The 26883-nt window shown below is 40.9% G+C and overlaps 1 protein-coding gene across 1 annotated transcript in view; it reads right to left on the reverse strand.

Annotated features, from left to right (window-relative positions):
- LOC120456897 (chitin deacetylase 1) overlaps positions 1–26883 on the reverse strand; it is a 44372-nt gene that overhangs the window by 12742 nt on the left and 4747 nt on the right. The window contains exons 2-5 of the mRNA XM_039643999.2: positions 23862–23953; positions 23650–23761; positions 16997–17124; positions 10144–10286 (exon numbers count right to left, since the gene is read on the reverse strand). Of these exons, the coding sequence (XP_039499933.1) occupies positions 10144–10286; positions 16997–17124; positions 23650–23761; positions 23862–23953 (475 nt within the window). The remainder of the gene's footprint in view (positions 1–10143; positions 10287–16996; positions 17125–23649; positions 23762–23861; positions 23954–26883) is intronic.

A 26883-nucleotide genomic window follows, 5' to 3' on the forward strand; every position in this document is an offset into this window, starting at 1 on the left:
TGTGTGCTATCGCCAACAGAGACTATGACACGGAAAAAGAGAATTAACCGAAAAAACAGGTAAGCCACACATTGTCTCGATTTATATTTGGGCTTACAGAGCTTTTATGCAGGCAACTGAAATTATAACACTGTTCGATTTATCATTCAAGATGGCCTGTTACAGTTACAGTTTTCCTTGAGCTGAAGGTCCACCACACGATTATTTCTCCCGAATTCCTAACACTCCAGTCTTAATATCTGGCTGCCCGCCCTCAGTTCCGCCAATCTTCCCAAGATCTGGCCCGAAAGTTAATGTACCCCAACAGCATAGGAGCTTGCAAAAGGATACGGCCAGCCGCACACACGTGCACATGTGTACGGATGGACAGCCGAACCAACCCCCACACACACAGCACACACACAGCACACACACAGCACATACACAGCACATACACAGCACACGCACACACTCGCACGGCAAGGCAAGGCACCTGCAAGAGCTGTTAAAGTGTCATTGGGTTGTTGTCATAGTCATTGTCAACGTTGTCGTTATCTTTATTTCACATCAACGACATAGTCATCATCATCATCATCGTCGTTCATTTGAATCTCTTCGGATGCAGTCTGTGCCAGGGTCCGAGCTGATTTGCCCATCTGGCTAGTTTCTGTCCAAAGCCCTAAGTTTTTGGCCCTCTTCGAAATAAGTTGATGTTCTATTTATAGCAAAAGTAAAACTATAAACATGAAACTATAGGAAGGAAACTTAATAAGAAACTCTAGTACATGAAATGGACTTATCGTAATTGTGTAGTTAATTCAGTTATCAGTTAAAGGTAACTAATGCTTTAAAACGAAGGTTTCTTTGCATTTATAATGTTTTACTAGAAATGTGAAATTAGAATATTTAGTGAGATGAAAGCGTAAATGGTTATGGACAAATAATGCATTTCGTTTGGCGAATACACTTTGCGATCCTGTCCTCATTTGTAGCGCCTTCAGCCAAATCTCGTAACGTGGACTGGACATCCCTGAGTCCGAGAGCCGAGTTCCCGGACCAGGACCCTTTCAGTATTCGTTTCCTTGCCCGTAGCCGCTCCCTGTACCGTTCCCCTTTCCGTTCCCGTTCCCGGAGTTGGTTTAAGTCTCATCATCATTGTCGACAACAGCAAAGCTGGCAACAAACAACAATGCCGGCAATAACAAGAACAACAACGGCTGGGCCTTCATCAACAATTTGCAGTAAGAAAAACAAGAAAAGCGACCAAAAGCGACCACACCCACACAGATACTGACGCAGACACACACGTGCACATGTCACACACAGATGCAGAGGCACACTCACACACTCGCACACACACACACACATATGCAGAAACCATTAGCCAGCGAACAGCATCTACATATTAACGTTACGGATATTTTCCTACCAAATTGCAAACACGGAGAGCGAACGTTCGTTGCACAGCTCAGTGATCTAAACCAATTGCCAGGACCAAAGAACCAAGGAAGGAAGGATGGGAACTTGGATGCCCACTTCACTGAACTTGCCGGAAATCTCCGGAACTCATCGATTTCCAGCAGCAGGGTATACAACGTAACGATATGTTTGGGCTGAGGGAAATACGATTAGATGGCGCTCTCCAAATTGATTTTAATTTGCATCAAATAAAGGCATCTTAAATACATAGTTACCGATCGATAAGAGCGGTATCAGCATGAGTGAACTTTCCTCAACATTGAAGTACTATTTAAGCTATAATCGGCAAGCTAAGGAATTGTTTTTTTTTTGTTTAGCAAGAGTTCTATTCAAGTGAGAAAGACTAGTATTTCTTGCCACCGCCAGGAATACGAGTATATGGATTTCGATGCTCGAAACTTTCCTTCTTGCAGTCAAGTTCCATTTACTAATGCCCCTCAATGACCCAGTACCAAGTGGGAACTTGGGGATCGACGTATCCTGTTCTGAAATTGCAAGGAATTGCAAGGAAGCATTAACTAGGCCAGAGGACTAAACGGTGTCGCGAACAGTTGAAGCAAATTAAAGTGAAATTTGCATACATGAAAGTTATTTACACCCCCATCAAACTTCTGCTGTTCTCTGCCGTCTCAGTTCTACGCTGCCTTTTTGATGGCAACTTAAAACTTGCAAACCTCCCCAGACAGCTGCTCAAAAGTTGTTCGGGTCATTTAGAAAGTTTAAAGCCAAGGATGTTGGCTCGCTGTCGCTTGCCGTGTTGTTGTGGGCTTTCGACGACTGCTTCAGCATGCTGCTTATGTTTTTGCTGCTCTTGTTGTTGGCATCAAGGGCAGGGCCACGTCAACATTAGCATCAACATCAGGCAAAACCGCGACGCTGCGCCCGCCGCCGCTAGGCATATGAAATTTCCCAAGCAGCTGGCCGAAGTCGAGGTACAAGTTGGGGGGCATACTCCCTACTAAAGAGCCCACAGTTTGCCGCAGTTTGCCACAGTGGGCCGAATTAAAAATGGCTTATTGCTCGGAGCAATGTGCTTAGGGAACGTGGGCAGTTCATACACATCTTATTTAAATACCAGTAATGGGCTTTAAAACTATAGCCCTTATTAATTTGCGTGGCCATTTAAGCGCTGTTGTTAATGTGTCTAGAGGTACTGGAATTAAATAGTAGCACACTTTTGTGCAGCGACCAACGTTTTGAGCTGAATGATAGTGATATATCCTATTTTGTGTGAGCCACAAAAACAAGGACTTGAATAGTAAATATAATCTAGGTAAATTTCATTTAATGTTAGAGCCCCACTTTGTTCCCCAGCTCCCAGTTACAATATGGTCACTGTCAAGGGCGGCGACGCCAAGCAGGCGTGGCAGTTCGGTTAGCCGTTAGATGAACAGCCGCCGCTTGATGTTATTAATATTAAGTCGCTGAAACGGGACCGGAATGAAAATGAGAGCGAGCTTCAAGCTCCCGCGGCAAGTATGGTGATGGTGTATGGTGAGCCAGGACATCAAAGTTGCTTAGCTTGGCTGCTTTCGGGTCGATGCCACAACGAATGGCCAAGGTGTTGATTACGCGTGTCAAAGTTCACCTTTCGTAATTGCCAACGGCTCTCAACAGCATGTCCTTTGCACATGTGCGTGTGTGGTTGTTGAGGTCAAACGATGGCAAACAATTGATGAAATGCAATATCAAAGGGCACATCGACTCGGACGCACGAAAGGCAATTATTTGTCCTTGTGCAAATATGTCCTTGCACTGCCAGATTTTTCGAGCATTTCGAAGCTGACGTTTGTACTTTGGAACTTTCACAGAACATGAACACCACAAATCATCAGAAGCCTATGTTGTATATATTTTAGATTCTAGGCTTTGGCAATAATCAAACAGCATTTTCGCTTTAACATTTTGCTATATGATAATATAGTTTCATAGTGCTTTTTGTATATTTTGCACAGTGCATTCCGGAATCTGGCACAATATCTTGGCCGAGTTGGGCTTGCGGCTGAAACTTGTGTTTTATTGATTCCATTATAAATGCCACTTAATCGATATGTGGCAGCAGGCAATCGGGATTAGGCACATGACAACATTAAATATGCAGCAAGGAAACGCTTTTGATTGAGTGCCATCCACATCGCCGTTAATCGATTTCATTTCGATGCCAATGAATCCAATAGTTAATGGAATGCACTATGGAAAATGTGACCCCTTTTTCTAGCCATAAACCATTTTCTGAAAGTCGGAATAATACAATAATTGTTTTGTTATTTTTATTAGTACTATTGTTGTTAACTTCTGTAAAATAATTTAGTATGTTTGTATACTGCCACAAAATCATTTGTTGTTTGCTAAGATTGGAAAAAGCATACAAAATTAGAGAAAGCCTTTACGAAAATAAATATGGAATATAAATAAAAGAAGGGGGTACGCATAAATATGGTCTAGTGCAAATTAAGGCAAAAAAAAAATCGAAATATCTTTCTTTGTTTTAAAGTTATAAATTACAAAAAATAGAAGGGGCGGTGCCACGCCCACAATTTTTGGTACCATTAAAGATAATGACTTCTGTATCCCCATACAAAAAACACAAACTAAATATCTCCCCCGTTCTATAGTTATTAATTTAGGTCAGAAAAAGTGGTAAAATTTCCCAAAAACTAGTGTCAAACGTAGAGCGAAAAAAAAATACGCCTCGGCATATTTCACTTGGCCTTTAGTTGGATTTCCGATAGCCTGCGTTTTTCTTAGTTGATTCAAGAAATGTGTGGAGCGTGAATAAGTTTGTTCATCCGAGAATAAAACAAGAACGAATCAATTGTTTACATTTTCGTGTTCCAAATTATGATTTCATTTGTAAAGTTGCCTCTAGAGAGTTGCTTTTCTGAGAGCTAAGCGAAGACGCAAGACATCTCAATTGGCCAATTTCTTGTACCAGTCTTAATGTCCTTCCTGGATGGCAGAGAAGCGTTTCAACTCCATCTAATAGCCACGCCCTCCGTGTGCCAACACTTGACTGCTTTTCTCGCGTTCGCTGTCAGTTTTCCCGTGCAATTCTCCGTTCGGTTGATGTGGAAAGATGAGAGGGAAAACGATTTAAAATAAATAATTACATAGTTAAACCAGCTGCTGCTGCAAGTTGGCTGGGCGGCTGCCAGGTGGCCACGCCCACATTGCCGGCAATAAAAGTTTATCCCTCAGCTATGACTGAACATAACGCGGACTCGATTTCAATCTTTTGGTTTTTGCGGGGAGAGTCTTGCTCATGTTTATTCAGTGGGTTTTTGCGCACCCGACGTTCTTTCTACACCAAAAAATTGCAGTAAAGCGGACTGGCTATATAAAGCGTTACATATACATACATATATTAATATTACAAATTAAATTTTAAATCAAACCCTGTGATTTATCATAGCTTAATAATGTATACTTGTGTGCTTTAATTAGAATTGGCATTTCTCTGCACTAATTTGTATTATCAAAGTGGCTTGCAGAATAAACTAAATTGTGTGCAACTGCGCTGAATTTTATTCCCGAAATGCTAGTGGTAGTGTTAACAAGGAGAATTAAAACGTAAATGTTTGAAAATTAGATTTTGGCCCAAGTTGCTTTTGTTTAGTTGGCTTTAGTCTGGCTTCTGCCCCTCTCCTCCCCTTTCCATTTTCCTTTCCCCGCTTTCTTTCCCCCTTCCTATTCCCATTCCCCTCCTTCTTCTGCTCCCGCAACTTTCACCGCTTTCTTTGTGATTTCAATGCGAGTGTGTGTGTGAGTGTGTTCAGTGAGGTGTTGCCTAGTTTTCGGCTTGTTAGTTAGTTAAAAGTTTTTGCGTGCAATTAAAATGCTGCGCAAAAAGTTTCCTTAAACATTGTTCCTAATTTTTTCCTTGGTTTTTGCAGTTTGCCGAAGCCAAATACAAATGAACAACTATTGTCTCAGCCCCCATGTGTGTGTGCGTGTGTGCGAGTGTGCGTCTGAGTTAGTCTGCAGTCGGAAAAGTGTGCAAAGTCCTGTGGCAATTGTCTGATTGTTTTCTTAGCCGCAGCAGAAGGAGCAGCCAGCATTCGATGGCAAGAAAGTTCGTTATCAGTGACATTTTGGCGTATAAATAGCAAATAGTGAGCAGTGAGTACTCCCCAAAAACTGTCGAAACTCCCCTGCAAAACGCTAACCAGGTCGCTAGCCGTTTCCAGTTAACACTGGCTGCACTGGAGGAAACGCTGTGACATCTTTCTTGCTCATTAACTGAACGTGTAAGAACGTGTTCCGAATGCTCTAAAAAATATTTGATATTTTTGATTTTAGGCAGTACCGAATATATGTACATATGTACATAAGTAATACATTTTACTTGCACATTTTTTAACCCCAATGCCCAATTTTGTTACTTTTCTCGCTCTGCACTTCTAGCTCCCAGTTAGCAGTTAACAGTTCCCAGTTGCCGTGGCGAACGTGCTGGCAATGTCAATTGAAATGAATATTCTAAGCAGCTGAGCCACAAGCTCCTCGAAGACCGGAGATTTGGGCTCCCAAGACCCGAATCCGAAACCCGGAGTCCTGAACTCCACACCACTACAGCGTCCGCTTTCTCAGTGCGATGTCGAGCAATTAGGAAGTGAGTCACAGTGCCCAAGGAGTAAATACTAATCGTGCTGCGAAGGCAATTTTAGTAAATAGAAAGAATGCAAATAGAATATTGGGATTGCCTCGAGCTGGCAATAAATATTGTACATTTCGACGGGGTTTGTCGGTCGGTGGCCTCACCTCCAATGCCATTTGAGTTTTCTACTTTTCTTGTCAATTTCCATCTTTTTATCTTTTTTTTTATTTATTTATTCCTGAATCGTTCTGTGCCTTTGAAAATAGCCGCAGCACTCATACTAACTGAGTAACAACTATCTGATACTCGAGGCATTCGACTAAAACGTGCTCTCTTGTCTTTAGTATTATTTATTAAGATGCAAATATAATAAACACAAATATTATTCTTTTTTTTTCGTCGGAGTATCTAAATTTGCATAGTTTTGTTTTCTCCGTTGAAAAATAACCTAAAATATTAGATGAAATATTATATCACTCGCCAAATAGTATTTTTAAGCAGAAACGAGCCTTTGGATCGGTGCTGGACCCAGGCTTTATTTCATCGCTACAATTATCGCAATAACAATCCGCACTTGGCGCTTTAATTTGCAGACATAAGATTCGACATTCGAGTGTCACTTCTCCGCCGCTGCACTCTCGGCGGAATTAAATCAATTGCTGACCGCAAAACCGCACGCAAAAAAATCTGCGGAAAATATGATTCATGTGTGAGTCTGGCGCGAGGCAAAAGGAAAAATGGAAAGGCGAAACGCAAGAGGGGAAAGAGGAAAGAGGAAAAAGGCAAAGGAACCGCACAGCCCGATGACAGAGAATATGCATTTTTCTCACTGCCGAAAAACTCGATTTCTGGGGAAACTGACAAAACTAATTGCCTCGGCGGCCGCAAACAAAAAAGGAATATTCGCTGCATACTTTGCGGCAGTCAGCGATGCGAATTGAAAATAAAAATCTTAACAAAATAAGCTAAAAGCTGAAGAGTTTGCGAGCGCATTTAATCATTTCCGCACTGCCGAGCAGGCAGATTCTTTTGGCTTGTTCTTGTGTGGAAAGTCGCAAGTAGCAAGCAGCAAGTAGCAAGTCGCAAGTTGCAGGCAGTTGCAGTTTACCACTATTTATGGTCTGGAGCCGGGGGAAAAAGATGAAAAGTGTGTCTGTGCCGCTCCTCCATATCCCTCCATTTCACTGGCAGAAAAATGATTCGCCGAAAAAAGGAAAGTATCCTGCTTATATACTATGCGTATACTCGTATGTATGGACATATGTATGTGCTCGCACACACAAACCCACTCGTCCGATTAGCGCACTCATGTGTGTGCATGTGTAACATATTCAGGCAATTACTGCCATTCAGCGCATTTCAATTCAACTTCAAAACTGCCTTCCCCGGGGCTTCCCCCGAATTCTGGGAAAAGCCCCTCCCCTCCCCTCCCCGCTGCCACCCTGTGTTGTGGCAAAGTAGAAAAAAGCTTTTAAACTTCACTCAAGATTTTTGCCGTTCACGCTCGGCTCGCAAATTTTTTGACTGTCGCTGCTCACTTAGTTTTCCCTTTTTTCAGCAACCGCCAGAATGCGGAACAATGGCAACGAGAATGCGGTTTCTGCCATTAAAAGAATCAAAATGCTAGGTTCTAAGTGAACAAAAAATTATCCTCAAATGTATAGGTCTGAATTAGTTGCATAACGTGTTTGGTAGAGTTTAGAAATCCCTAGACAAGGATTAAACAGCTTTTAGGTCCCGAATGCGGTGCACATTTTAAACAAATTCTGTGCCGACTCAGTGCCAAATATAATTTATCACATTCGCATTGGGGGCATTTGAAGTTTCAGAATCTTAATTAGCCCAAGAAGTGCTCAAAATGATTTTCTCCAATTTCAATGTGCAACATTGTGTAGGTTTCTTTGCTTCTGCAGAATTCTGGAGGCAAATATTTTATTTTCAATAAGTGATAGAATGCAGCATGAAATGGCTTTATTTTGTTAACAACAGCCATCCAGAGAATTTGTGCTGCACTTTTCCGTTGATTTCCTCCACCGTTCAACATTCTCATAATTTCTGGCCATGCATGCTGACTGCGACTGCCTTTGCTCTCGGTTCATCTTCTTCTTCTGGAATACTACCATATATCCTGCTGCTCCTGCTTCTCCTGCAGCTGGCTTTATCTACGACAGCCACCTCATAAGTATGTATGTGCTCCGGAGCGCATAAGTGATCAAAATAATAGTTGCACTGACCGAAGCTCTTTCATGATTTCTTTCGTTTCGGTAAAACGCCAAAAAGCGAAGAGTAATTATCTGATGGACTTTGGAGTATATAAGCAAATAATAAGTTAACAGTTTTTATTAAATGCTTCATCAAATACGATTTACTAGTCCGACATAACCCTTAACTCCTTATTCGAAATTTGTAAATAATTTATAAGCACACATTTTACTCATCGTTTTTATTTTACTTTTCGTTGCTAATGCCTTGGCCTATGCTGTACACTTGTACTTGTGCAACTGCTGCCTTCCCTCCATCATTTTCTTTCACTTCATTTTGTTGTTGGGCTTTTACTTTGTTGCCTGTGTGAATGTGTGCGAGTGCGTGCGTGTGCACTATGGGAAATTTGACCACTTTTTCTGGCATAAATTAATAACTCCAGAACGGGGAGAGATATTTAGTTTGTGTTTTTTGTATGGGGTTACACTAGTCCGCCCACAAGTGGCACCGCCCCTTATATTTTTTGTAATTTATAACTTCAGTACGAAGAAAGATATTTATATTTTTTTTTTGCATTAATTTGCACTAGACCATATTTATGGGACCCAAAAAACTGTAGGCGTGGCACCGTCTCTTATATTTATATTATTTATTTTCGCGAAGGCTGCCTCTAATTTTGTAAGCTTTTTCTAATCTAAGCAAACAAGAACTGATTTCATGGTAGTGTTTGTAAATTATTTTACAGAAGTTAACAACAATAGTACTATACCAATAAAAATAACAAAACAATTTAGAAACCGCCTTGTTTAACTCCCGTTTAGCATGAGATTACTCAGAATTTGGAAAAGGATTAGGTCCTAAAATCCATAATTTCTCCCAAAATCGTAAAAAGTGTAGCTTTAAATTACAATAATCTAAGCAAGAATCAAATAAGCTACAACATGAGATACATTTTATTGATGGACTCTGCTGGACTCACTTTAAATCTCTATTCAAAGTTAGTAGGGCAACTTACATTCTTATTAAATTACGGGTGCAGCGCTAGTTTTTTTTTCTATTGAAGTTGGCAAATACTTAATAGAAAGCCCACTGATTAAAATACTTTTTAAATAATGGAAATTAACTTTGCTTCCAAAGATATTAGAACTTTTGTAACTGAAGAAAAACTAAATGTAGCAAATTGTTGTTTTTTGTACGCGCAATTTCTTTGTTGTGGCTCCATCTATAAAAATTTCTAGTATGCAGCACTAAATATTGGTAGTACATTTAATATAATTGTAATATGTGCCAGAAAAAAGGGTAAAATTTCCCATAGTGGTGTGTACTGCCGTTTTTATAAGTCTGTCAAAATGTAGTTCATATATTTTGGCGAAAATTCATTTTGCAGTTGACATAACTTTGTCAGCCCCAATTTATCAACAACAATTAGTAGAGCAGAGCGGACCCTACTGACTTGACTGACAAGTGTGCTTGTGTGCGTGTGCGTGTGTGCAATATGAGTGTGGGTGTGGGGGATGGGAGGCTGGGAGATTGGGGGCATGGCAAGTATGTGACAAGTATTCTGAACAAAAACTTTATCTGCCAAACAGAGACTCTCGCTCGACTCACTTGACTTTCTGGCCCCGAGAACTTTGAAAACAGCTCGAGAAGACGCATTCGGCTGCTTCCATAGCCGGCGTATGCGTAATATTGTAATGCCAAAATAATGTGCATTTGGAAAATTGCTGTCACCCCGAACGAAACGAGAAACGAGAATGGGAAAGTGAACAAAAACGAGAAGCAGCACGGGAAACAGCAAAGCAAAGGCAACAGCACACATCAATTGTCAAGTGTCAGCTCAGCCAGCTGGCTTATTAAACTACAATTTGCCACCTGAGCTGACAACTCACCTGTACTCGTGCGACATGAAGAAGGTGCCCCGAATCAGACAGCCGTTGGGATTCTTACGCTTGCCGTCGAATATCTTCAGGTAGTGCTGGTAGTTGTTCAAATTCACAGCGCCATCGAAGGTCAGCATGATGATTTGGGGGATCTGCGAACAGAAATAATCGAAATAATCAGATGATGTCTTCAATAAAATGTGCATTCAGTTAACTAGTCCCACATTAGCTGTCAAGTGCTTTTCACATGGGCAAGTGATATTGGGTAAATCCGCTTACGGAATCTGTGGTGCGGGAAGAATGCGGCCCACCAATTCCATGCCTTTTGCCGAAGGCAAGTCCCTTAATTATGCGATTTGACTCTTCCTCTGTCTCCAAATAATTATAAGCACTTGCAGCCGCAGCCGCAGGGCGGGGTGAAGGGGTGAAGGGGTATGTGTGATGAGGGGCAAATACTCGTATGAGCAAGTGGGTGGGCATTTGTGCCCAATTAGAGGATTGCCGACCTCAAAATCAGCCGGGCATACGATGGCATTGGAAGCCGCAGCAGCAGCTCTAATTGAAGGTTTCGCATTTTGCGTTTGTTTTTCCTGTCTGCGCTGCGCCTGGTTGCGCAATTCCCAACCACCCCCAGCCCCCAGCTCCCCAAACACCCCTAACCCCGTGCACCATCATGCCACCCCAGCCACCTAAGCACCCCACTAAGCCCCACTTTCGGCTTTGGGCCAACTTGCAGCTTGAGCATTAAACATAATTAGTGGGCATGTGGGCAACTGGCGGAGAGGAGAGCAACTAGCAACTAGAAACTAGCAACATGCCACTTGCAACCGGCAACTGGAAACCAATTCACGAAACCAAATTAATTTCAAATAATGCTCGACTATCAATAACACCCAGACGCAACATCCGCACAGCAAATTCCATTACAAAATTGCCACCCAAAAATATGGGCACCGAAATGGGAATCAACCAAAGCCAAAACCAAAACTAAAACCAAAACCCAGCCCAAGCCCAAGCCCAAGCCAGAGCCTGACCGAAAACCATGCAATTGTAGATTTGGGTGCTTTTGTTGCACTTGCAACACTTTGAGTGCAATTCCATAATCAAAGACCGGCGAGTGCAGTCCGAAAAGAATGAGCGAGGAAAGCACTCCTCGAGGAAGTAATAATAATGCTAAAGAAATGACGCCCCACAAAAACAGGGAAAGCAGCGGGGAACTCCTTTTCGAACTCTCAGATGCTCTAGAAAAGGAACTCATAGGAAATCATAGATGGGCTGTCCCACCATGAGTATTCATCTGTTATGTTATACTCGGTCTAAGGATAGAACTCTTTTAAAAAGGAAAGATCAACCCCCAGAGCGTACTTTAATCCACTTCTTACTTCCTCATCTACCAAATTCGGTGTTATTCGCCTTGAATTAAAGTGGGTCCCAAAACGAAAGTTTAACGGCCACGGTGAGAGCAATTTACTCGCAAGGAAACTTCGGTATCGTGGGTCTGTTTGGCGAGCATGGAAAGGGAAATCAATTGGTGGCTGCAGCAATATCGGAAATGCATTTCGCATTTGGTCCGAGATCTCGCCACAAAGGCGGTTGGCACGGCAGCTGGAACGCACTTAGCGCTCATTGTAGGACACATAAAAAGGATTATTGTACAAATTCAATATTAATGCGGTGGCGATGGAGAAGATGACTATGAGTATGACTGCGCCATGATAACCATGATGGCCATGATGGCCATGATGGCCATGATGGCCATGATGGCCATGATGGCCATGATGGCGATGATGATCCTCCTAACACCTAACCGAACTGAGCTGGCTAAATTATGCAGGGGCGTGAAACACTCGGCGGTCAGTTTAAGTGCGGCTTAGATGACAAGTCGGCATTGAATTGAAATTGAAATTGAAATGGAAATTCGCGCTTCGATTTGACAGCTCTTCCTCCTCTCCCTCCTGCGTCCTCCCTTCAGCCCTCCGCTCCCCTCCGCACTTTTCCATTATCCTTCAACGTCATCTTATTGCCTTTCGCTTGGTCGCCGGCTTTATTGAAAGGCATATTTCAAAGGCGCGTTTCCGCAAAATGAGTGAAAATCAACTGCAAAACTTTTCCCCTTCTCGCTGAATTATGAAGTAAAAATATTATTGCAAATATAATGAATGTGAGGCGCGACAGGAGAGCGAGGAAGGAGCTTAAGAAAATCATAAATTTCAGCCTCGGACCAAGTTTTCGTCCACAAAGTGAGGGAAAGTGTGCGATTCATTGTGCAATTGTGGGCCGATTGAACTTTATGCGATTGCCATATTGCTCAATCGCCGATTACCTAGCGTCCCAGTCCCAATTGCATTTCGTGTCCTCGAATTTGTGGCCTAGAAATTGGCGTGACTTTTGGCTGAATAAATGTTGCCGACTACTCAAAACTACTGCATCTGAAGGTTTGAGTCTTTTTCTTTAATTAAAATTTAGGCAAAATAGTACCCATTATATTCGGCTGTCAGTTAAGAGGCTTGTGCCCTATTTTCGGGACACGCATTTTAAAGCTGGGAATAGTGCAACTATGTGGTCTGGACAAATAGAAGACGAAAGTGCTGGAATTTTTCCATTTGCACTTCTGTGTGCGTTGATAATTTTTGCCTAATGCGACTCAAGTTTGCACTTTAGTCTTTCAGCAAATATGGCATCCGAAGAGCTGGAAAGCAGCAGCAGCAGCAGCAGCAGGCGCAGGAGCAGGAGCAGGGGAAGCGCAAGGATATATGCGAGGAGTGGGCGGGCAGGGCGGTCCAGCAGCTTTCTCAGTCGTCGAGGATTGCCAAGTGCTTGGTGGAGATCGGGGGACCCTGCAAATTTGCATAGCTCAGTTGCTCAATCGCAGCGACAATTGTGCGGCTCATTGATTGCACCACCCATTCGCCATTCGCCTTTCGCCATTCGCCATTATCCGTTCGCCATCAGCTCCACTCACTACTCACTACTCACCACTTATCCAGACATCGGGGCATCCACAATCTTTTTGTTGACACTGTGCCATCTTTTCATCTCTTTTTCATTTTCCCAAATCAAATTCGATCCGCATTCAAATTGAGCAAGAGCGGTTTACTTAACGCCTTGCCTTAGCCCCATTTTAGGCGCATTACCTTGATTTATGGCAAAGTGTAATGGATTTTGCACCCATAAATCTCACCACCCTCAAGGCCTGATTAACCGGGACTTGACATAAAACCTGCTACATATGAATCCTTTCAATTCTTTACCATTTATTATTATTCCATTTCCTTTAATAATTACCCAATGTAATCTTTGTAAATAACTTAGATATCAAGAAAAATTCGTTTTAAGTAACTCAGATTATATTAAGTTGTCCAATAAGGTATGCTATTCCAAATAAACAATTTCGTTGAACAATACAAAAAAAAAAAAAAACTCTTAAATCTGCACTGATTATTTTAATTATTACAGAAGAGTGAATAAAAAGCGTAAATAAAATATTTCGATCGCGATAACTTGAAATGTATAGTCACGGGTATACATTTAATATTCTCAAATAAAGTCCTGGGTATTTGGAGGTTGTGTTGTTGACCTTTTCGCCCAATTTTCCGCATTCCGTACCCCTTTGCCCGTAAAATGGATTATTATAGACTGGAAAAAGACCCAAAAGGGCGGAGTAAGTGATTTTGGAAATGGGGAGAACGACAGTAAGGAGGTACAACCGAATACGGCTGAGAAGGCGTGGCCCACGCGGCGTATGTGTCATGTGCGAACCGAAATCAAAGGAACTTTTTGGAATGCACAAATTAACCGCTTGTTTGCGGTTAATTGAGATGATATTAATTATAATTATGCCCGCGCACTCACAAACGACGCACACACAGGCACAAACTGGCACACACACATAGATAAAGATTCAGTTAGCAAATGGAATTATTTTGGGGCTGCGTTACTGCGAACACATGTAAGCGCTAATAACACTTAAATAAGCACCGACAAACACACTCACACACACATACACATAGACAACCATACTCCCACAAACAGGACAAAACGGATGGCAAGGACAAACAAACATTTCAATTTCGAAATTAAGTGGCTCACTTGTCTTGTATGTATTCGAATGCGTGTATTTGTCTATCTTCGTATGTGTGCGTGGTGCAACAGCGCACTATGGGAAATTCGACCACTTTTTCTGGCCTAAATTAATAACTCCAGAACGGGAAGAGATATTTAGATTGTGTTTTTTGTATGGGGTTACACTAGTCCATATCTTTAATGGTACCAAAAATTGTGGGCCCCTTCTATTTTTTGTAATGTAGAACTTCAGTACGAAGAAAGATATTTATATTTTTTTTTCATTAATTTGCACTAGATCGTATTTATGCGTACCCCAAAGACTGTGGGCGTGCCACCGTCCCTTATATTTATATTATTTATTTTTGTAAAGGTTTTCTAATTTTGTATGCTTTTTCTAATCTTAGCAAACAACAAATGATTTTGTGGCAGTGTTTGTATACTAAATTATTTTACAGAAACTAACAACAATAGTACTATACCGATAAACATAACAAAACAATTCAGAAACCGCCTTGTTTAACTCCCGTTTAGCATGAGATTACTCAGAATTTGGAAAAGTAGGGTTAGGTCCTAAAATCCATAATTTCTCCCAAAATCGTAAAAAGTGTAATTTTAAATTACAATAATCTGAACAAGAATTAAATAAGCTACTCACTTAAAATATCTATTTAAAGTTAGGTCATTATAAAAAAAATGCTTATGTATGGCAACTTACATTTTTATTAAATTACGGGTACAGCACTATTTTTTTTTTCTATTGAAGGTAGCAAACACTTAAAAGAAAGCCCACTGATTAAAATACTTTGTACAGAATGTAAATTAACGCTTTGGTTCCAAAGCTATTAGAACTTTTGTAACAGAAGAAAAACTAAACGCAGCAGATTGTTATTTTTTGTACGCGCAACAGCTGATTTCTTTGTTGTGTCGCCATCTATAAAAATTTCTAGTATGCAGCACCAAAGATTGGTCGATTATGAATGCGTACATTTAATATTATTGTAATATTCCTACTTTCAGAAAATGGCTTTTGACCAGAAAAAAGGGTACAATTTCCCATAGTCCAGTGAGATTGTGTGTGTGTGCGAGGATTTGTTTGTTAGTCTGCGATTTGCGTATCTGCTAGTATGTGTGTCCCGCCACATAAACATCCGCTTTGCTTTCAACTTATGCATGTTCGTTTTTCCTTTTCTCGCCAACCGATACTCTTTATATGGTATTCTTTATATGATACTCTTATGGACTTTATATAAGAAACATATATTCAGATCGTCACAACAAGTTAAAGGCCATTCCTAACATAATTATGAACAACTTAAAAGTTTCTGTTCACGAATAGCATTTTCAGAGGTATGTTAGCATTTTCCATTATGATAAATAATATTTACGCATATTTGTAGACAGCTATCCATCTTTTATTCTTTTGCTCAATATAAACTAAAATTAAAAAGCTACAACTTTGGCTTTGAAAACAAATGCGATAAACAAGCTTGGTTTTTTTTGAAAAAAGATAAAAATCTATTAAGGTAAAGTTTCTTGGGATCAATGATTGCATATTCTTCATAGTGTATTCGCCGTTTGCCGTTTTGGTGGCATACACAATTTTCTGAACATCTTTTTATTATTACGCAAGAGGAAGCACAACTAATGTGCACAGCACACAGCACACTGACTGTCAATTTGCCGGCAGATAGGCCACAAGTCAGAGGGCGAAAGGGGGTCATATGTATGTGCATTAACCGATTTTTACTTTTGAACAGAGGCCAGAGCACATCAGAGGAAATGTTTAACAAATAAATGAGGCCTATGAGCAGTAGTGCTAGTGCAGTCAGTGGACTTAAAGCAACTCTATTGAAAATAAGAATTCATGTAATAGAGGACCTGTTTGTAAAAAAGGACAGCAAGGCTCTTTACAACTCTTTAAATATAAATGTATACATTTTGTGGGGAAATTTTATGAGTTTTCCGGCTTGCTGTTCGCATTGCTATTTACACCATGAGCGCATAACTCTGGGCCAAATAAACAAAGCGTAGTTATTAAACAGGATATTCGAATCAACAGGAACAGCAACAGCAACAACAACAACAACAACAACAGCAGCAGCAACAAAAACAATAACTGGCAACAATAAGGAAGGGACAACAGCAAAAACAACAGATGGCAAAAAGTACAAGAGCACAATTTCCTTATGCAAAGCGACGATAAGAGCAAACCGAATGCAAATACATAGATTTATAGTCACAGGACACGGAGCACTGGAATCCAGAGGACGAGCTGGAGTCCTAGAGCCCTGGAGTCCTGAATCAGGAATCCTACAAATATCCCATCCAAAGCGGTGCGATCCACAGCTGCCATAGCCCCAGTTCTGTGTCGTAAAAATAAAAGCTGTCAATGCTCTCGAAATTTATCGCCCTGCAAATTAACACTTAAATGCAAAATGGAAAAATGGAAGGCCAACAAGTAGCCGACTTTGAACCTGCCACATTCGACTAGGCGAAGTCCTCTTCTCGGCCAGTTTAGCAGATTACCAGGTGTTTGTGGGAATATTTGATAGAATATAATAATGGAACTACAAGCTGCATTTAGGAAGGAAGAGCTGAGGCGCATTAGTAATTAGCAAGCGATCGTCAGACTTCCAGTCTGTCCCACTTCTGGTATAAGTTTTCGATTTTACCTCATCTGCTTGAAAGCAGCTTGGGCTCTACCATGCCCATAATACCCTGCCAACGCCCGAGTGCTCAGCGGTGTAACCGCACCCACCCACATCCCACATCCTACATCCCACATCCCTTTACTTACCTTTTCGGGCTCCAGGTCGCCGGGGATCTGGGTGCCGTCCTTGGAGCAGAAGCAGTAGGGCAGGGCGCAGTTCTCCGTGTTGCACCGTTGTGCGGTGTCTGCCGGGGCCTCTGTGGCAGGGGCGGGCGCTGAAAGGGGTGCAAATCAGTTTGAAAATTATTTAAAATCTATTTCGTTATGCGGATCCAATTCCAATGCCAGTCCCAGTCCTTCCAGTTGAAAGTCAACAAGTCAGCCGACACAATGCCGGACGAAATGTCAATAAGCAGGCAATCCAAGGCGAGTATGTGCAAGAAACAAGTTAAAAGAAAGTTAACAACGGCTGGCGAGAGGAAGAAAGGAAAAGAGGGGGCCGGGGTTAAAGTCAAATAACCTTAAGCCAAATCCTGGGCTCGCTCCTCTCTCGAAAGCTATTTGCATATGTGGGCGGCGCTGGAGATGGAGCTGAAGCTGAAGCTGAGCTTGGCATCTGTATGTGATTGCGAGTCGAGCCGAAACTCAATCGAGTTCAATTGCTTTTTTTCTTCCACAGAGCCTCATCCCCATCTTCAGTGGCAATAAGTTGTTGGGGCTTGTGTTGCTTGCTTTTGTTTTGTTTAGGTTTGTTTTGTTTTTGCGATCGAGTAAACAAATTCGCTTAAAGTTCGCAAAACAAAAGGTGAGGTCAAGTCGGGCACTCTGCTCCTTGGCAAATATTAAATGCATATCCGGAGCATCCGGCAGATGCACTAACCGAATTAGCACTCGCCATGGATGCGCCATCGAAACTCATGCTGGAGGCGTTGATTTGATTTGATTTTCGAGCTTGACTCGGAGCCTGACGTGCGGGGGTCAAGGGATTTCCCACGGAAGTGGAGTGCCATGGTGGAGGTCACAAATGGAGGAGGAACTCATCTCCGCCGCCAAGGCTATATTAGAGCCTTGAGCCCCCTGCCAAATATTGTCCGTAAGACGTGTGCAAGGCGAAATATTAAATTACCTGAAAGTGCACATCCTCTGTGGAATTCGTGCAAAGTGTGCTTCCCCTATTCACTGCAAACCTACTACAACTAGTAAACAAATCATTCAATTGTATTAAGTCCTTTAACATTCGCAAATAAGCCCAATTCGGTTTGTGGAAATAATTCCCAGCTCCATATCATTAATCAAATCCATGCTGTTATAATTTTTCCTTGAAGTATATTTCACTGTAAGGTGAAGAGAGTAAAATGTGCTGACTTGAAAGGAACCTGAAGTTTTTGTTTCGATTAAGCCCTTCGACAGTGCTTAACTGCGATTTAATTATTTAGCTTCAATGTATCAATTATGCAAATGAAAAGTTTAATCCAGCAACAAAAACACGGAACGGAATTGTATATAGTGGGAAAGTCTCCTGAGTCGGGCATTGATTTAGATTTTGAAGTGCTTGCCGCTTTTGTGGCTCAACTAAAAGTTCAATCTGTTTAAAAAGTTGAAAAAAAAAACTAAAACTAAAGCACAATATATATGAATGGGTTTCGTTCAATTTTTTTTAAAATATTAACATAGCATTCGTGATCAACTTGCTGGCCGAATGGCCAAATAAATAAAAGTAAACCCGGAAAGGAAAACAAAATAAATGCTTGTGGCATATCAATGCCTTTTGAAAAATATTTGTGGTCACATCATAAATAACGGCAATGAAAATGAAATGCTTGGCAATTAATTGGCCAGGACAAACGCATACACACACAGACACACACGGAAACACATACACAGAGACTCATTCACAGGACTCACAGAGGACCGGACTGCAATCAACATAAATTCTCTGGGGCTGGAAACCAAACTCTTTGCCAACCATCCTGCCCTGCCTTACCAACAACGAAAAGTAAATGCATAAAATTTTATTATTTCAGAAAGAAACTTTAAGAATTCTGCACTCTCTGTCCCTCTCTCTGTCTCTGTCTGACTCTGTCACACCGACTAGTGCCGTCTCGCTCCAAACTTGTGCTGAGTTATTGAATAAAATGTAATAAACACTTTTAGTAACTTTGTCTTATGCATTTTGTCGTCGGTGGACGGACAACGATTCACATCTTCGCACACGATGCGTATACGTAATATTCGGCTACTGCTACTCCATCCAGCAGATGCAGTTGTTTCAGTTCGCCTCGCTTTTTGTTGTACAGTTGTACAGTGAACACGTGTTACGGTGGACTCATTGGGCAAATGCGATATTTACAAAGTGCTGGTAAGCCTGAAGGAAAAGGAAAATGTTCATTGATCACTTATAATGCGTTCCTTTTTGTTTAAGTGAATATTGAGGGAGACAGTGTGTAGAAACTGTTCTAAAATATATTCATTGAGTTATGGGAACAGCTTTCTCGATGGAGCACCGCATCTCCGGCATAGTTTTTGATACCATTTTTCGCAACCCTTATTTCTTAGTCGTGTGGACGGCTTCCACTGCTCTTGTTGTTGTGTAAGCAACATTGAAATGCTGTCATTGAGCGTGCTCACTGAATTATGAAATTGAAAACTATTCAGTGCAAAACATTTTTCTTTGCATTTTATCAGCTCAGCTGCGTATGGATGTGGGTGGAAAATCAGCTTGTCATTTCCTTGGACACGCTGCCTGTCAAGCGTTCTAACCCTTGCAAACCAAACACACAACCCTTTAAAAAGTGGCTTAAATATTTTAATTCGTGTTTCGAATTTTGTGTTTGATCAAATCAAATCGAAATGAAATGAAATGAATTCGCATTTATATGCACAATGTATTGCATACATATATTTCAGGGCGCACACATGCCGCCTTTTGCTTATTTATTTTGGGGACAACTGGCTGTCACAATTTTAAATTCAGTTGAATCTCGTTGCGTATACGCAATTCGTCAGTTGAGATTTCAGGCAAGTGCTCGGTGGACCGAGGAGCTACGGATGTCGGAGAGGAAGTCTTTCGGCTGGCAGAGTTCTTAATCCTCGGATAGCTTAGGCAGTTGGCAGATGGCTGCAAAATTAAAGTGCCCGAAGATTATAGGCAATCTGTTAGTTTGCGCCACTCATTTCGATGAAAGAGCTTTAAATTATAAGCCCGAGGCCATATGTACATGCACAATTGCCTAAATATCCAAATACCCAAATGGGTGCAGATTTGGTTGGCTGAACGTGTCCATGGTTTGGATTGGAAAATATTTAATGGAATGTCTTCATTTGCCAGATTAATAAGTTGAACTTAACATTGATTTAAGAGGAGCGTCAGTTATCCCAGTTTATCTTTGTATTCAAGGCATTTCTATTTTACTCTTTCTAGCTTATTAATATGTTACAATTTATAATTTAAATTGATACATTATTTACCAACGTAAGAGATGTCTCGGGTATCTGATACTCGAGGAACTTGGGCGTTCTTTATTGTTTTTATTTCATTATCAAACTCCTATTACGTTCTTGTCCATACCTTCTCGTTTATAGAACGACATTGGAGTGAGATGAAATTTGGATATTGAGTTAGTGTTATCTTGGGGGTTAGAAAAACCTCGCGGAGAATTGGATTGCCACAGAAAAGCACATAGATATATTTATATCTGTATATGCAGTTGTATGGCTCGGACTGCATGACTTTTTATATACATATACAGACATATATATCTCTGCAAAAATAAAACGCTGGAACAAATTTTTATGCACAGAGCTTTGACCTAATCTCTGCTGCAATATTTCGCCTCGAAGTCTCCGGGTCCATCTGTGTGTGTGTGTGTGCGAAGAAAAGTAATAACGTAAACGACACACACACAGAGCTATTTATATGAGACAACATTCCAGTCGGTATTACGCAAATCCCCAAACGCTTTAGCTGTCGCAGCTTTCTTCCAAGCGGTTGCCTTCCGACCAACAAGGGACGGACAGACGGACGGACGGACCGGGATCAGCTTCCGTACCCGTGGACCCCAGGCCCTCCGGCCATTATGCCCCCTTTTCCGTATCCGCATCCGTATCCAAAAAAGCCGTCGTAGTCGCAGTTGCAACCGGAATGGCGACTACTGCAAAAGTGCGTGTTTGCATGTGAGCGATATGTCACTCTGCATATGGCAGTGTGTGTGTGTGTCTGTGTGTGTGCTGCTGTGACTGTGTGCTTCAACCCCCTTCTCCGGCCACCCACCCCCTATCACCCTTTTCCAAGGCCCTGTCAAACACTGTTAACCTTCTAAGCTCCTCCTCACCACCACTTTCTGCCGGGCACAGTGGGCAACATGCGAGTGGACTGTTAAGTTTATCATAAAAACTGGTTAGCTTAAAAACACACTAACTATGTATTTGGCTATATTTTTTCAGATTCCGTACGTAAGAAATAAGTCATTTGATATCAAAATGTTTTTAAAAGAACGGCATATCTTTTGTCCCTATGACTGAAGTGCTCTAAAAATTGTATAAGATCTGGTATGAGCAGATGATCTCATTTATAAAATTAAATATATTGTAATCATACAAAACTAAGCTTAGACAAGAGGTCTATCAGTAACCAAGTTAATAAGCTTAGGGAAGTTCGGGGAAAAATTTGTTTGACACTTCGACGTTCATACGGACAAAGGGACGGACAGACAGACATGGCCAGATCGATTCGACTACTGATCCTGATCAGAATAAATATACATATGTATATGCGGTATAAGCCTTGAAGCCTCAAAAACGCAAACTTCAACATGAGCCCATTTAAACCCTTTTTGCTTTCCGAGTTTCGGGTATAAAAATCTTATTGCGACACTGTGCTGCTTAATGCATTAAATTCTGAGCTCGTTTCTGTTGAATTTTTGTCCTTTCCGTTGGTTACACTTCCAGAAAATTCAAAACTTCGATGCAGACCATTAAATTTTTTAGTTTTTGCTTTGCATGCATATATGTTTCCGAAAATCAAAGAAACTGACCCTAAGTTCATCGACTCTGTATAAACTAATAGATCACCTCTTCATGTGACATTTATACAACTAAGCTCGCCACGGCATTGAACAAAAATCCTGTTGCATTCGGCCAACACAAAAAATCCAAGTGTATGCAAAAAAAAAATTAAAAAACAAATGGGGGAAAATGGTTTCAAGCTCTGGAGGTGAACGGAGGCGATGCAAAAGTCCGAGACTGAAGCTGAGGCTGTCGTAAAACTGAAAACTAAATCGTAAATGTAAGCTTTAATGGCCCACACACTCATATATAGATGTGGCCAAGATCATAGATCTTTCCACGGCTTTCACCGAAAATAAATTAAAATAGGTCACCTGAATTGTGACCATTACATCACCAGCGGATCCATTGACCAGTAAGTTTACATAGACACAATAGTTTGGCACAATGCTTAGTTATTTTTCCCTTTTGGGCTTTAATGCTACATACGACTGGAACAATTATTAATATTTCTTTGACTCCTCTGAAGAATTAGAGAGTAGCAGTCCAGCCGTCTCAAAAAAATTCAACAAGGGACTTAGTATTCAGTTTTAAATTGGCAAGTTCCATTCTAATGACCACGAGTGTAAGGATAAAACGACAACGAAAGATAGACTTGGTTATTCTTAAGCGGTCGCGTTTGTGCCCCATTTGAGGTGCACTCAATGTTGTGGGTGGTCGGGTGCTGTGCCAAAGTACTTGGCATTCATCTTGGCAATGGCTTAACCTCCGCCACGCCCCTTTGCTGCCGCTGTCGCCCCATTTCCCAGCCGCCCTTTTCCCTGCGGCAAGGTGGCCCGTTGGGCAGCGTCGTTAGGCAAGTCAATAGAGCGGACAATGTTTGGAATTGTGTCCCCGGAGTGGTGGTCACCATTTGCTCATTGGATTTGTAATGGGGTATATTTCGATTCGGATTTCGGTTACGTTACAGTTTGGTTGCGGGCCACACAATCCGTAGATAGATACACACATGCACACACCCGAATTTGCAACCATAAATAAATGACGCGACATTTACTCAAAATTGCTTCCTAATGCACAACTTTCGGCTTGAAAATGTCATCCTTTTTGTTTTTGTGTGCCTGAATACTGAGCAAAAATACAGACAACTGCAAATATCGTGAACTGACATCATTTTGAACTTTTGCCTGACTGGTACGCAAACTATCTTTTTACTGTAGCCAAAAGAGCTAAAGAATGCAGTTGTCATTTGTGCACAACTGAACTTCGGGTTTACCATTTAGGGTTTATATTTTTATACAATTTTAAATGCAGAACAATTACCGTTTACCATGTAAAATGCACAAAAGATTTATTCTTGTGTTCAAATAAATTTAAAAATTGGACTTGGAATCTTAATCCACTTAGGCACAATTCGAATACAATTGTACAGGGCTTCTAATATAAAAAAATGTATGGTTTGTTTAGAAGGGAAATTCAGAAAATTGTTTCAGCATGTTTATTTTAATATTATTCCAAATTCTTTTTTGAGCTTCCAATAGTTTGTGTGCACCCAGCTTAACTTGGCGATTGTTTCCAGCCGCATTTTTCGGTCCAGAGTTTTTGTGTTCCTCTCAAAACTCCAAATCGTTTAGCAGCCCAGACAGACAGATGGAGGGAAAAACCTGGCCAAAGGAATGGTGGCCTCACTTAGAGTGCACTTACAGTTTTTACCCCATTTTGTGTGTTTGCCCTGATTTATGTTGCACTTTCTTTCCCGTTCTGACTGCAATTTTCAGACTTTCCTAATCACTTACTTGTTGGTAGAGGACCGCACTTGGCCTCATCCTTGAAAGTGCAGAACTTCTGCACATCATCGAAGAAAAGTCCGGATGGACAGCGGTTTAAATACGGATATCCATCGACGCACTGGAATGGGGTGATGGGGTGTGCAAAGAGGTAGGTGCCATTAAATGGATTACAATGTAATAAATTTCGAAAATCTGGGATTAGAGGCTGCAGAACTTACCTGGTAAAAACGACGACAGGTCGCCGGATCAGCGTAGTTACCATTGGCAATGTGTGAGGGGCACTGGAACTCCTCCTTCTCCTTTCCCTGGCCTGAACGAGTTCGAAAAAATGAAAAGGTTACTTGGTTAATAAGCAGAAACAAGAGAGAACGCTATAGTCGAGTTCCTCGACTATCTGATACCCGTTACTCAGCTAGTAGAAGTGCGAAGGAGAGTCCTCAACACTGACAGTTTTTGGCGGTTTGTGGGCGTTAGAGTGGGCGTGGCAAAAAGTTTTTTGGCAAATCGTTAGATATTTAAAAGACTAATACAAAAATGAAAAAATATCAAAACATTTTTCAAAAGTGTGGACGTGGCAGCTTTGGGCGGTTTGTGGGCGTGGCAAAAAGTGTTTTGGCAAATTGATAGAAATTTATAAGACTAATACAAAAATGAAAAAATATCAAAACATTTTTCAAAAGTGTGGGCGTGGCAGTTTTGGGCGGTTTGTGGGCGTGGCAGTATGATTCGACAAACTTGCGCTGCGTCTATGTCCCTGGAGTCTGTATGCTTAGTCTCAACTTTCTAGCTTTTGTAGTTCCTGAGATCTCGACGTTCATACGGACAGACAGACGGACAGACGGACGGACAGACGGACGGACAGACGGACATGGCCAAATCGACTCGGCTATTGATCCTGATCAATAATATATATACTTTATATGGTCGGAAGCGCTTCCTTCTGCCTGTTACATACTTTTCAACGAATCTAGTATACCCTTTTACTCTACGAGTAACGGGTATAAAAATAAATAAAATAAAACGAAAACAAGAGAGAACGCTATAGTCGAGTTCCCCGACTATCTGATACCCGTTACTCAGCTAGTAGAAGTGCAGGTTTGTGGGCGTTAGAGTGGGCGTGGCAAAAAGTTTTTTGGCAAATCGATAGAAATTTAGACGACTAATACAAAAATGAAAAAATATCTAAACATTTTTCAAAAGTGTGGGCGTGGCAGCTTTGGGCGGTTTGTGGGCGTTAGAGTGGGCGTGGCAACATGAATCGACAAACTTGCGCTGCGTCTATGTCCCTGGAGTCTGTATACTTAATCTCAACTTTCTAGCTTTTGTAGTTCCTGAGATCTCGACGTTCATACGGACAGACGGACAGACGGACAGACGGACAGACGGACAGACAGACGGACGGACAGACGGACATGGCCAGATCGACTCGGCTACTGATCCTGATCAAGAATATATATACTTTATATGGTCGGAAACGCTTCCTTCTGCCTGTTACATACTTTTCAACGAATCTAGTATACCCTTTTACTCTACGAGTAACGGGTATAATGATGCGCTTGTTACAACGAAGCGCATTAAGCTGTTTTGTATAATTAGAGGAATCAGTAAACCACTAGAATAAACTTCTTTATACAGTTGCGCGTGGAATTTAATATCCGGCAATTAATTGCATAATAGACATAAAGTAGTATGTACACTTCCATGTAACACATCAGATTTATATGTCCACGTAGGAATGGCCGGCAGGATAAATACAAATAATAATCGCTTAATGCATATTTATGATGAGTTTACAGCATAAATATACCTCCATACATATATACATATGTATTTCCATTTTTTTAATGAGCCAAATCTAAGCTCAAAAGGCTTGGCGGCGTGGCATATAAAAAAACCACAATTTGGGGTGGGATAACAGATAAGTTATAATTAAATGTCGATTTGCGTTCTGATCAAGTGACAAGCGAATGCACAAAAAAGAGAAGCGAGAAAAAATAAATAATTAAAAATATTTTCAATATGAATCTTAAATTCCGACGCCTATTTAGCTGCGGTTCGGCACAAGTTGAACTATAATGAAAACAAATTGACCAACAGCATTAGATTAACAGAGGCCTAAAACAACAAATAGCCGAAGTTCAACACAGTTCTCATTTCCTATATCCGTGTTTCGACCAAAATGTTTGCTTTATTTTGAGGGGAACTCGATGAGATCTAGCGACGATTATAATGACGCCCACTTTCCGGGTTGACTGCTGCTTAAATTATTCATAAAACATATCCATTTTCAGGCTAAATATTAATTAAATGAAAACTTTTATTGGACACAATTGCATTACGTACACGCGGCGTGTCTGCGTATATTTCCTATTATAATTATAATTATTTGTCAGTTTTATGATTTTTCATTGTTGCTATATCGAAAATGGCAATTAATTGATAACTTAGCCCAAAAAACCGAAAATAACGAAATTAAATTCTACGAATGCGAACTTGTTATTGCTCTTTGTTATTATTATCAAAAAAATATTATTTGGCTTATTCGGAAAAGAGAGGACTTCAGTGAAAATATAAATAACAAATTTATTGAGCATGTGAAACAAGTTTACTTGTCAGCATTCCAATGTTTATGACCTGGGTATGCTTTGTTACGGCGTACATTTATATTCATATCATTGTTATTGTATTGTTAATTTAGTCAAAAACGTGCATCGCTGTGAAGGAATATTCCGGACCCAAAAAGTAATTCTTGATCTTGTATGAACGTCCACTAGCTGAGTAACGGGTATCTGATAGTCGAGGAACTCGAATGAAGCGTTCCTTCTTGTTTTTTCTGTTTTTATCCAAGCCTCCACATCCACAGCTCATTTAAATTCAAAAAAGGCCATCGGGAAGATAATTGGTTTGGGAAATAGTCTTGAGCAAATTTGCGTGAATAATTAGATTTCTATGCTTTTATTATGCGTAAACTCATTTTGCTATTATTTTCTTTTCCATGCAGATTTCAGATGAATGATTTGTTCGATTCAATTCATAAGTACAGTTGCCTCCAGTTGGCTGTGAGCAAGTGCAAATAATGTACACATACATAATTCATATGTATGTATATACTCAGGCGTAGATACTCGGGGCAGTTGGAAGTGGGACACAGGCGATAGCCTCATCCCCCAATAATTGTAGGCTTTCGAAGTCGGAGCCACATGGCGACTAAAAAGCCTAAAAGACCGCACCTGCTTTGCA

Source organism: Drosophila santomea, chromosome X, assembly GCF_016746245.2.
Source record: "Drosophila santomea strain STO CAGO 1482 chromosome X, Prin_Dsan_1.1, whole genome shotgun sequence".
NCBI classification, from domain to species: domain Eukaryota; kingdom Metazoa; phylum Arthropoda; class Insecta; order Diptera; family Drosophilidae; genus Drosophila; species Drosophila santomea.